At 38.8% G+C, this 13,219-nt stretch overlaps 1 protein-coding gene across 7 annotated transcripts in view; it reads left to right on the forward strand.

Annotated features, from left to right (window-relative positions):
* MRTFB (myocardin related transcription factor B) overlaps positions 1 to 13,219 on the forward strand; it is a 293,387-nt gene that overhangs the window by 214,645 nt on the left and 65,523 nt on the right. For all 7 annotated transcript variants that reach the window (XM_053929332.2, XM_053929333.1, XM_053929322.1 and 4 more), the window contains one exon: positions 11,086 to 11,151. In XM_053929332.2, coding sequence (XP_053785307.1) covers positions 11,086 to 11,151 — 66 coding nt within the window. The remainder of the gene's footprint in view (positions 1 to 11,085; positions 11,152 to 13,219) is intronic.

Genomic DNA, 13,219 nt, shown 5'->3' on the forward strand with positions numbered 1-13,219 from the left:
GTCAACAGATTCTTGACCATCTTTGATGAAGTGTTTTTGCCACACTTTTATTTGCGCTGCCCTCATTACATCTCCCTAAAAGCCTTCTGAATCATCCAAATAGTTTCCGTGGAGGAATGTTCAAGCTTAACACAAAATTTGATGCAGACACTTTGCTCTACTCTCTCATTTTGGATGCAACAGCCACACAGCACACATGCTCACTCAACAGCATCTACCACCCCCACTGACTAGTACAGTGAAGTCATCATTGTTCATGCATGCGCATTCCAGTCCACCCTGCCTGGCTGCCAGGTTACACCGATGTCATGCAAACTGTTCTCATTTTATTAACAATGGCTGGGCTTTCTCCAGACAGACCTTATATGTGTACATGTATGTTTGAGTACCAGTTTTCAATTCTTTTCAGTTTACCTAGAAGTGGAATTCCTGGGCTGCCACTGTTCTTAACTAAAATTTTATATAATGAGGTTTGGAAAGAACTGCCAGATATTTTAATTTTGTGTGTTGTGGTCTTCTTCTTTTATAACAATGAAACAGTTGAGAACCAATGAGTGACTTTTCAGTTTCCTGACTGACTTCTCTTCCCCAAGCTGTTGCCATTATTAGTTGGAGCCTTTCTGTAATAAATAACCATGTTTCTTTTCAACTTGCTCTTCACAGTCTGCAGTGATTATTTCAAACCTCCTTCACTGGTCTCAAAACTGACTGTCCTGTCATTCATCTCTCCTTCAGATGACCTTTCTCCTCCTTCTTGAGAGAATGAATAAAAGCCATCATTTGGGAACTCACTGGACGTCCCAGACCAAATCCATAAACCTACCTGCAGCTCTACCCAATCCTCACTGCCCTCCTATCATGATAGAGGAAGTGTCTTTTAACAAAGGCTGTCCTTGTATGCTCTTCACCCCTCCCCTTCAAGGGACCAGCTGCCTTTTAGTCTCCTGTTCATTCTCATCCATATTCATTCTCATTCTTTCCCTTCCTTTCCCTTTCCCCTCTCTTACTCTTCATTGGTTATATACTTGCTCAAATATGCTCCATCTGAAGTTCTGTACCCTATCAAGCTTTCCACCTTCTTTCCTACCCTTCATGAGCAATGTCTTGAAAATATTGCTTCTATTAACGTCATTCACTTTCTTGTTCCTTCTTTATTTCTTAACTTCCTAGTATGATTTCTATTCATTACCTCAACAAGTTGGCTCCTCCCGTGTGTTAAAACAGCAGCATTTGACAGTATTGATCATGAGCCCCTTCTCAAAACACTTTGCACACATCATTCAGGCTCTTCCTCCTCCCAAGCAGCTTCCTCTGACTTTGTTGGATCTTCCTGCCCTAGTCGACCTATGAGTGGGCTTTTAATTGTTAACTTTCCTAAGAGCACAGACCCGGGCTTCTTTTGCCTTTCCTTTCTATATCCTCTAACTCGGCAAACCTGGCTGCAAATACAGCATAAGTGACAACTTCAAAATTTCAGTTTCCTGCCAAGACCTATCTTCTAAAATCTGGACATGTCCACTTCCATTTCAGACATGTCCCAGACTGAACTCCCTAATGGCCAACCTGTGCTCTTTACCTCAGTAAATATTCAGGTGCTTAAGCCAGAAACCCAGGAGTCATCTTTATCTCTTTCTCCTTCAAACACAACATCCAGTCCTTTACCATGAACTGTTGGTTACATTCTAAATAGGTCTAAAATCTGGCCAGTATATCACTCCCCTGTGTTGGGGTTAAAGAAAAAAATGCAAGTCTTAATGCTTAAATTTTCTACCCTGGAACACCAGGAAAAATATACATACAATTTGTCAATAAATATGTAATTTCCAAGAGCTTAACCTGAGCTTCTGACAACCAGTCAAAAACCCACTCCCATCACTTCTACTAATCCCTTTGATATCTTGTGCTGGTCCCTTTCTGCCTATTACTTATCCCAAATTTTATTATTATTTTGGGATCGTATTGCCAGTTTTAGGTAAAAGGAAGGGAATTTAAAGTTACCTTAAAACATGATGATGTACATTGTGGAGAAGAAGTGAACAAAAAGGTACTCTCTTACCTTGTAAGTGGAAATAAAGATTGGTGCAATCATTTGGATTGCAAAGTGCCCCTACCAAAAATTTAAATGTCTGTTTCACTGTTAGAAATATAATGTGTATGTGGTATAAAATCAAAAGATACCAAAAAATGAATCAAAGGAATCCTCACAGCCTGCTTTATAATACAAAAAAAGTCTTAAAACTTAATAGAATATGATTGATACATCCATGTGTTAGATACAGCCGTTAATACAGCCAATAAAAATGAGCTAGATTTCATGTTTTCTGAAGAAAAACCACAAACTACATGACTAGTTTGATCCCATATATTTCCTTTGCATGTTTTTTAAGATTTTATTTATTTAATTTTAGAGGGGGCGGGGGAGGGAGAAAGAAGGAGAGAAACATCAATGTGAGAGAGAAATACCATTCGATTGCCCTCTTCGATGTGCCCCAACTGGGAACCAAACCTGCAACCCAGGTATGTGTCTTGACTGGGAATCAAACCAGCAACCTTTCTGTTTGTGGAATGGCCCAACCAACTGAGCCACACCGGTTAGGGCTCTTTTGCATATTTTATATTTAATGTTGGAATATTCACAAAACATTCTCTGGAGCCATAGAAATTGAGCAATGGTTACCTTTGTGCACAAGAATGTCTGGAGGTCTACAGTAACATGGGCCAAGTTTCACTTTTCTTTTTGATGCCTTTTTTATCTTAATGTGTCACTGTTACTTTAACAAAAAATTATATAAAACATGGATTTTTAAATAGAGGTATTAGTGCTATATATAGTAGGGTAGTTCTGCATCCCAGTCTTCAGAAGTGAACCCTTCAGGATGTGACTTCTTACTCTCTGACTGCAGAATAAACCATAGATAGCAAAGCACTGTAAATACATGAGTTTTTGTAGAATTACTTTTTTTTAATCCTCTTTATAATGAGGGAAGCTGTCTATGTAGGGAAGCAGTGGGTATGTGGGAAATCTCTGTATCTCCTCCTTAATTTTGTTGTAAACCTAATAAAAATGCTCTAAAAAAATAGTCTTTTTTAAAAATCCTATGATTTTATATTGAAAAAAAATGGTTATCTTTGGCAAGTGTCTAAAGTAATAGTAACAGTAATAATAATAATTTAACATTTATTTTTAATGTAAAGGCAAACTAATAGTTTTATTAGTCTTCTGCTCTTTCAGTATAAATTTTTAAGATGTCATTTGCCTCTACCTGAATACACAAATGCAATTGTAAACTTTACTGTTGAACTACTGCTTGATAAAACTCTAAAACCAGGATTGAATGAGGCCCTCAAACTTAATTGTCCTAAGGTGCTACTTAGCTGCCAGTTAATCTGTCCTTTATCCAAATTCAAAAGATAATAAGAATGTTGGCTTTTCTAAATTATTTTGGTTTTATAGGGTCAGACCCCTATTTTAGTGCTATTTAAACAATACATAATAAATTTTTGCCAACCAAACACTATATTCTCTTAACTACTCAAACATCTGTTTGAAAATAAATTAAAAAAATAAAAATCCTGAAACCAGTGTCTGTTTTTTGCCTAGTATTAACTTCAGAGTCAATACCTAGAGTGTTCTTCAGCGTTCCATCTTGGCTTCTACCTCTGCTTTACCCAACCATTACTTGACTGCTCAGGTTTTTTGGGGTTTTTTGTTTTTGGTTTTTTTTTTAATATATTTATTGATTATGCTATCACAGTTGTCCCATTCCCCCCCCTCCACTCCATCCTACCCTCCCCCTCCCTCCCACATTCCCCCCCTATAGTTCATGTCCATGGGTCATACTTATAAGTTCTTTGGCTTCTACATTTCCTACACTATTCTTACCCTCCCCCTGTCTATTTTCCACCTATCATCTATGCTAATTACCCCCCTCTCCCCCTCCCACTCCCCTATTGACAACCCTCATGTGATCTCCATCTCTATTGTTCTGTTCCTATTCTAGTTGTTTGCCTAGTTTGCTCTCGTTTTTGTTGTAGGTGTGGTCGTTAATAACTGTGAGTTTGCTGTCATTTTTACTGTTCCTATTTTTGATCTTCTTTTTCTTAGGTAACTCCCTTTAACATTTCATATAATAAGGGCTTGGTGATGATGAACTTCTTTAACTTGACCTTATCTGAAAAGCACTTTATCTTCCCTTCCATTCTAAGTGATAGCTTTGCTGGATACAGTAATCTTGGATGTAGGTCCTTGCGTTTAATCTTGGGTAATGTAATTATGATGTGCCTTGGTGTGTTCCTCCTTGGGTCCAGCTTCTTTGGGACTCTCTGAGCTTCCTGGACTTCCCGGAAGTCTATTTCCTTTGCCAGATTAGGGAAGTTCTCCTTCATGATTTGTTCAAATAAGTTTTCAATTTTTTGTTCTTCCTCTTCTCCTCTGGCACCCCTATAATTCGGATGTTGGAACGTTTCAAGGTGTCCTGGAGGTTCCTAAGCCTCTCCTCATTTTTCCAAGTTCTTGTTTCTTCATTCTTTTCTGGTTGGATGTTTCTTTCTTCCTTCTGGTCCACACCGTTGATTTGAGTCCCAGTTTCCTTCTCATCACTGTTGGTTCCCTGTACATTTTCCTTTATTTCTCTTAGCGTAGGCTTCATTTTTTCATCTGGTTTTCGAACAGAGTCAACCAATTCTGTGAGCATCTTGATAACCAGTGTTTTGAACTGTGCATCCGATAGGCTGGCTATCTCTTCCTCACTTAGTTGTATTTTTTCTGGAGCTTTGAAGTGTTCTGTCATTTGGGCCATTTTTTTTTTTTGTCTTGGCGCGGCTGTTACTTTAAGGGGCAGAGCCTTAGGTGTTCACGCTGCACTGTGACGCTGTATGTGGGGGAGGGGCCAAGAGGGAGCAATGGCGCCTGCCTCACTCTCCTCCGGCTTTCAATCTTTCACTCTGATACCCACAATCAAACTGGGCCCCTCTGGTGCTGGTTCCCAAGTGGGTGGGCCTGTGCACACTCTAGGCCCCTGTGGGTCTCTCCAACAACCTCTCCTGTGAGGCTGGGAGTCTCCTGCTGCTGCCCCAATCCCCACGGGCGTTTTCAATCAGAGGGTTTGAGGCTTTATTTCCCCCGTGCTGGAGCCCTGGGTTGCATGGTCTGCTTTGCTCCCCGCCGTTGGTCCGGTTTATCTGTGCGCAAATGTGGTGCCCCGGGGTGCTACCCGCTGCTCTGCCTGCCCCGCTCTCCGCCACTCTGAGTCCGGCCCTCTGGGTTTATCTGTGTGAATGTGGGGCCGCAGGGTCTGCTAGTGCTCGGACTGCCTGCGCCATTTGTCCCACACTCCCCCAGTCTCAGTCCCGCCACAGCCACGCGAGTCCTCTCCGCCCAGGTGCCCGTCTCCGCCCCTCCTACCGGTCTGGATGAATGTTTATTTTCTATTTCCTTGGTGTCGGACCCCCTTGCCGTTCGATTCTCTGTCAGTTCTGGTTGTGCGAGGAGGCGCAGTGTGTCCACCTACGCCGCCATCTTGGCTCTCCGGTCAGGTTTTTTGTTTTTTCACCCCTCGTGATTCTGCAGGGTTTTTTTGTCCCGTGTCTTATAACTAAGTAATATACGTTGGACCCTCTCTCTAGCTTGCAGACAGCTGCTCATCTCCCTCCACTCTTCAGCCTACCCTCCTTCATACCCCATAACTAGCTATTTATAAAGAATCTCCACGACCATGGCTGCCTGCTATACTGCTTCCCAGAAAGTGTCATTTCTGCCTTGTTTTATTGTATATGGTCCTCAGATGTCCCCTTGCAACACTGGGCCAAAACTATGCTTTGTTTTGGCTTATTCAAGTCATGCTAAATTGCTATATGTTATTAAAATGCTGCATATGTTTTTTTTCTTCACTATGAAAAACAACTTTAATTATGTCATATTATGTTCTTATGTCATATTAAGTAAACATTTCAAAAAGAATAGATATATCAGCTTAGTTCACAAAGCACCAGGAAATTTCAAAATGTGGTATAAGTATTATGTGAAAGACAGTATGATATTTTAATGTTTTTCATATTGGAAACTGATACTAAAATTTTGTCTTAAAAACACTTTAAACCATTTAAGAAGCAGGAAGAAGGAACTAAATAAAGATACTTTTAAATAATCTGAACTATTAATGATGCTGAATAAGAATGACATCTTTACCATTAAATAAGCTACCTTTCATTTTTTTGGAATGGTAGTTAAAGTCAAATTTTTACTTGTATTAAAAAAACACATTAAAAGCACATCTCTGACACAATATTGTTTTTATCTGTTCTAACAAGCAAAACACTAAGTACAGTTTTCAAAATTATATTCCTTTTTCTTTGTTGAAATGTAATAAGAAATCATGGTTGTTAGCCCTAAGACATAAGACATACCACCTTGGAAAAATTCAACAATTAATTAAATTTTTCTCTCTAAATGCAACAGATATAAAGTAGTATATATCTATATTCTTACACATTATCATTTCAAAGATGATGGTTTGTACACAAAGAAATTAGTCTCCTTACCTTATGACCATGCATTATATGGACCACATAGGTCCATATAATCACTTTTATATCAGGTGAAGAGGTTTTTTTAATAAAATATAAAAGCGTTGGATTCAGGCTAAAGATGTGAGATTGTGTGTGTGTGTGTGTGTGTGTGTGTGAGATAAGCAAGTGCTCTATAAACTCTATTGATGAAGGCCTTCTGCATGTCTCTTGTGGTTTTATCATCAGAAATACAGAGCTACAATAGAACTCTTAACTTGTGGGAACTGTGTTTGTACAGAGAACATAATACTAGCTGTATAATGAGATATACATTGTTTATATCTCCAAAATTAAGTTTAAACCCAAACATTTTAAACTTAAAGACGTCATAGGGCCATAAGTTGAATCATTTTTGTTTATATGTTTTTCAAAGATAAAGACATTCTTAGAGCATGGATGGAGCTGGAGAACATTATGCTAAGTGAAATAAGCCAGTCAGAGAAAGACACATCCATATTATTTCACTCATACGTGGAATCTAATGAACAAACTGAACTAACAAGCAAAGTAGAGACAGACTCAGATAGGGAGCAGGCTGACAGCTCTGGGGGGTGGGGGTTAGGGAGTGCAGGGGTAGAGCCAAAAGGAAAAAGGGCTCATGGACATGGACCACAGTGTGGTGATTGAGGGGAGGAGTAGAGTATAAGGGGGATAAATGGTAATGAAAAAATACAATAAATATACATTTAAAATAAATAAGACATTGTTAGAAAATGTTTAAATGTGCAGTTATGACATAAATTCTATTCTAACTCTATTACTATGTCCTTTGTTTCCTGAAAGGATATAGTTGCTCACTCAGTGCTTTGAACTTTTTTCTCCTTGAGAATTCTATAGACTTACATGTCTTCTTGCTTGTAATTATTGGCAAGATGGGCATGGAGGATACTGAATTTTAGTCTATTAACAAATAAGTGTGGAAGCTATGTCAGCCCAATAGCACAGTTGATCAGCTCAACTAGGCACCATGGGAGATTGCTCTTGGGTTCAGTTTTCAGACACAAGGCCATTGCCCAAGTAACTGCCTTCCTAGGCCGCTGTCTACTCCCCCCCCCCCCCCCCCGCCCATTTGCCACCGCAGAGAAACAATGCTGGGCCAGGGCCTAGTCTTTGGTTTTCAGAAATACAGTTTTGTCAACGCATGCAGTGCCAGGTTTTCCAGAGATCAGCCCGCATACCATTTTATTCGCTGTTGTTAAGAAAGTACACCTGTGTCACAGGCCCTGTCGCCTTCAGTGATCTGGGCCTTCCCTCCGTGCAGACGTGAATGTGGAGGCTACAGAGAGAGGAAGACAGTCTCCAGGCTTAGTTCACAAAGGTCCCAGGGAAACTTGACAAAGCATCTTGGTCCCACAACTGTGAATGCCTCTGGTCATTAAGAGTCTGGTCCTCTCCCTTCGCAGTCCTGGATAAGCACAGCCAAATTCTGCCCAAGCTGTCTACATCAGTGATTTTTTCTACCAGGTTGCTACGACCAGCTGATGGGCCGCAAGTTAAAACACGCAGTATCTAGTCAGGGGCACTGACCTCTTTTCCCTTAGATGGTCAAAGTGAAAAATGACAATAGCCAACACAATAGCCAGCTGGTGTGAATGAATCAAAATTATACCCATTTTTTGTCAGATTGGCAAAAAATATGCTTTTTGGTGTGCCACAGAATTTTAGTGGTAATTAGTTTATGTGTGCCACGAAATGAAAAAGGTTGAAAATTACTGGTCTTCATCATTCAAGCCTTGTTCTTCTTGGCCTTTGACATTCTGTAAGATGAAGATGTCATCATCATCTAATAGTTGTCATTTTTATATATTAATTTTTTTACAAATATGATGAGCGGGAAGTACTAAAAGGAAGTTTGATATTTTCCAGGATTATGAACCTGTACCTAATTGATTGCACTCTTTGTAACATTAGTTTTTCTCAGAAGAGCCTCTATCAAGTTGTGAGTGACTGGCTATATTTAATATGAATGAATATTATAATATTATAATTGTTTTAACATGGTGTGTTGTGCCTCATATTCAATATAATGTGTCCAGTACTGCCCACCTATTGGTATAGATTAAACCTAAATCAAGCAGGGTCATCAACAGTCTTAACAACATGACCAGTGATGTGCCTCCTCTTCCATTCATGTTCTTCCTAATGTCTTAATAAATGAATATGCCTGGGGAAGGCTGCCCGCCATACTACTTTGAGTGATGCTTGTAGTGTGATGATATTGCTTCTTGGGAAGATTTTATAGGCAATGATGAGAGCACTGATTGGGAAGATTGCTCTCCTGTCTTCAAGTGGTATGACATCAGTAAGATTGATCGCTTGACCATCAAATAAATAGCTTTGCATTTGGTTTTTGTTTTAACAATTGGTGATTGATGAGACACATTAATTTTGTGTGTCCCCTCCTGGTAGCAGATACCTGTTACATGTCAGCATCAAAGTGCGACTTCTAATCAGGGATGATGTAGCCGACAGGATAGCTGTGAAGGTGCATGAGGGCAACTGACCAATGTACAGGCAGGAGATGCTTCAAGACTAACGAGCTGTTGTCTTCAGTGTTGGTTTGCAAATCAAGTTATTGCAAATGTATCCATCATTCCAAGACACCATCACCCAAAAATATGTATTGCATTTGGTACATGTGTCTCACAAGTATGGTGCTTTGTTTGTTTGCTGTAAAACAAAGAAGAGGGCTGTTGATGTTTTCATTACCCTTTGTATTTTACTCCTTTCTTTGAGGACTCCTTTGGGAGAAAGGAAAGACTGCTAGAGATTCTCCAACAGACGTGGACCACTGTGTTCCGGCAGTGTCAGCCTTAGAACTGGAGATTGTCTTGACCCTTTTCTCCTCTCATATTCCTTTTCTTGGGATTCTACCACCTGAATATGACCATGTTAATTTCAGACAAGCATTAACTCTAATATTCATAGAAGAATGTTAGAGTATGCAGCCATGTGGGTGTCATCAGAATCACAGATCAACTCCTTTCATTTCGTTCCTAGTGAAGTAGAGTGGGAACATACTGTCCTCAATAAACTGTAAATTACCAGGGAAAAGATCTTTGAGTTACAGCATAATTGATCCAAAGTATCACAAAGCATTTTAATGTGAGGAACATGTGCATGTATTTTTTTGACTCATTAAATTTTTCTTTTGCTTGTGTAATGGAATTTTGTTGCTTCAGTTCAAAATGGGATGCCTTGAAGCTTTGTGATCCTGTGACCTCCAAAAGAAGCAAAAAAATTTTTTTCAGTACTTAATAAAGGATGACATTCATATCTAGCAATGAGTTAAAAAATGTTTAAAAGATATTTTACAATATAGCATCTTTTTGAAGTACACCTAAAATTGTGCTTTGCCCTACAGTCCGCACAAGGGCAAGCAAAACGCAAAGGCTGTGAGGGCCACAGGCCTTGGATCTTCAGGCCTGAGGGGTTTGTTGCAAGTAGGAGCCATCACGTGCATCGCATGTGAGCCTGGGTGAAAGACTGCTGTAAGCCAGCTCCTGTTCCAGCCATCACCCTTTTGCTAGAAAATTCTGTCTTCCTTCTCTGCATTTAAGAAATACATATAGGAAATAGTTGGGGTTTTTGCTTATTGACAACCCTTAAGCAGATACTTAATAATCCTAACCTTGGTTTTTATCTAGGGTTTGAAACAAAAATAAAAATGGAAACTTAAAATTTAATGTAAACCAAGGAAAATATTTTTCAAAGTTATTTTATTTATTCCTCTTTTGAAATTAGCTCATTTTCCAGCTGAAGCTATAGAGATGCTATGAAAGGAGTCCACTTGAGAAGTTGAGTAAAAAAGATTATTTTGATTAAATGAGCAAACTGGATTTCCACCTTTTGTGATGTGTGCCTTGATTTCTACAAGTTCTAATGATTTAGTTCCTCTTTTTATTGAAATGATAAGGTGTCAATCTATTTGTGACTTTCTTAGGACTTGTAGAATGAGGTATGGTGTTTTGTTTGTGCAAAGATCACGAAACTTGAAATTCTTAATTTAGAATTTTTTCCCTTGGGTCATTAGTGATATCTCCTTGGTCTAATTCTAATTATGCAATTGACCTTCATTAAAGCTACTTAGAATTTGTTCCTAATGGAGTAAATCCCTCCAAATAATTCAGTCTTTCCTTAAAAATACATTTTTTGCTATAACTTGTTTTTAACAAAAAACTATGCAATGTTAAGGAACTCACATTTCTATTCCTACAAATTAGACAATGTATGAGCCAGTAATTTTTGCTTATTTGCTGAGTACTGGGTGATTGTATTTAAACAACAAATACTTGGCTTTATTCATCAAATTAAGATTATTAGCTAAATAATCAGAGAGTATTTTGAGAGAAATTCAAAGTTCACCACAGTCAGAAATCATGGACTGATTTTCTTTTTACAGGTTGCATGGTGACAGGAGGTATCCTCACTCAGTTAGGAATTAGAAGGTGTTTAATAAAGTTGACTCCTGCAGTCGCCTCCAAACGCCAGTGGTAAATGATTGTTTCCTTTTCACAGTGCTCCAGCTGAGGCTGCAACAGCGGAGAACGAGAGAACAGCTAGTGGACCAGGGCATCATGCCACGTAAGATTTCTGTGTCTTGTCATCTCTAATGTGACGTAACAAAATAGACATGTCCAGGAAGAACCTGTGGCACACTATACTCAGTTGTATCCATGTACTCAAATAGATGGTTAATTACCAGATGAATGCATAAGGAAAAACCAGGCTTCAGCACTGCCGACTTAACAGAATCATTTAAAACACATTTTGAGAACTGATGTTGATTAAAAGATGGACTCAAATTTTATATTATACAAAGAACACCTTTAAAACTCTGTGATTAAACTAACATCAGTTCTTCGAACTGCAACATTTGTTTTAGTTTTAAATAATTGAAGTACTCTAAATAATAGGTCCAGTGTTACTTAGACTTGCAAAAGCAGCATGATAAAATTAACTCAAAACCTTATTCTACTTTAAATTATTTAATTTAAATTATCTTTGCTAACGAATGGGCTGTAATATTGTGAGTCTTGGTTAAGGACTAATAAACATCCTATTTTAATTAGTAAAATCTTTCTTCCCCAAGTATAGATATTTTCCACCTGTCTCTAAGCTTCAATCCATCAGTTTTTATAAGTTGATTAATTTTAGAATATTTGTGCAGGCTGTCTTCTTTGCCTTTAATCACCAAGTTTGAAGATGATGTTATATTTTAGAGGGGAAGAATGATTTTGTGGAGGCCATTAGGATTATTTATGGATTTTGTCAAAAAATTGATTTATCTAAGAAGTAACTTATTTGGCTTTTAAAAAACAAAGAAATTACAAAATGCTTTTATGCTTCCTAGTTCTCTGAGTCACTGATACTACCTTTTTTGGTTTATAAAGAACAGTTTTTCTCTGCAGTGGGTTTTCCTCATTGAAACCTTTTTTTTTTTTTTGACTATTAATTATCTAAATATTTTAAAGCTGGCATTGTGACAGAGGCAAAGCTTGTTTAATAATCTGCCAGATTTCTCCACCACTACATTCCTGACTGGGAACAGGATCAATCAAATAGGATCAAATTATGATGTTTAAGACACCGCTGCTAAGCCAGTCGTAATCTGGTTTTGGAAGCAGATCCGTAGCCAGTCCCGTTTGGACTGGGTTGCTGGGAGTCTTTGCTGTGCTTCAAGCACCAGAGCTGACAGTAATAATGCTACCAAGAGCTGACTGGCCCAGTTTTAGAGATGACAGCCCAAATAATCCTAGTCCTGTATCTCTCCCATATCACTTGATTGCCCATAGTCGCAGGTGCTGAGTGTTATCAGACCATGGTGGACATCCACCTAAAAGAATTTGCAAAGATAATTGACAGAAATACTGCACTAGGCAATATTTTAATAAATAAACACTGCTTACCGTCTCTGGGATTCTGGAATATTTAATGTACTAGCAGTTAACGTATTAAAGAATTACTATGTCTTTAGAGTGATTTGCATTGTGGTGTGGTAGAAAGAGCATGAACCTTTCAACTCAAACTTCTAGATTTAAATCCCACTTTGACCATCATCTAGTTAGCTATATGACTTAAAAAATTCATTTCACTTTTGAGCCTTTCGTCTGTTCTGGGGGGACTCCTGCCTTGCAAGGGCGTTGTGATGACCAACAGCAGTATAACTGTGACTGACCACAGAGCATGGGGTTAGGCCTGTTGTGGGTTCTCAGTAAATGATAAATGAGATCTGTGAGACGTGGAGCACAGAGTGTCCTCACATTCAAGGTTAGATCACTCATGGTTAAATGTTCTAAGGATGTTTGGGTTTTTTCCAGTAGTTGATATGGCCATTAAAAGCAAAGACCTGTCAAGGAAGCATCAAAGAGTTCCCTTGTGGTGGCATAATGTTTTGCCCCAACTGTTGGTTGGAACTAGTCTGACCTGATATTTGCCTTGTCATTATGTATACAACTCCATTTTATTTATTTTTTTAAGATTTTATTTATTTATTTACTGTTAGAGAGAGGGGGAAGGAAGGAGAGAGGGGGAAACACATCAATGTGAGAGAGAAACATTAATCAGCTGCCTCTTGCACGCCCCCAGCCGGTACAATAGCAACCATAGGCAACCCCAGCATGTGCCCTGGTGGGCAGTTGAACTGGTGACC

Source organism: Desmodus rotundus, chromosome 1 (assembly GCF_022682495.2).
Source record: "Desmodus rotundus isolate HL8 chromosome 1, HLdesRot8A.1, whole genome shotgun sequence".
Lineage (NCBI taxonomy): Eukaryota > Metazoa > Chordata > Mammalia > Chiroptera > Phyllostomidae > Desmodus > Desmodus rotundus.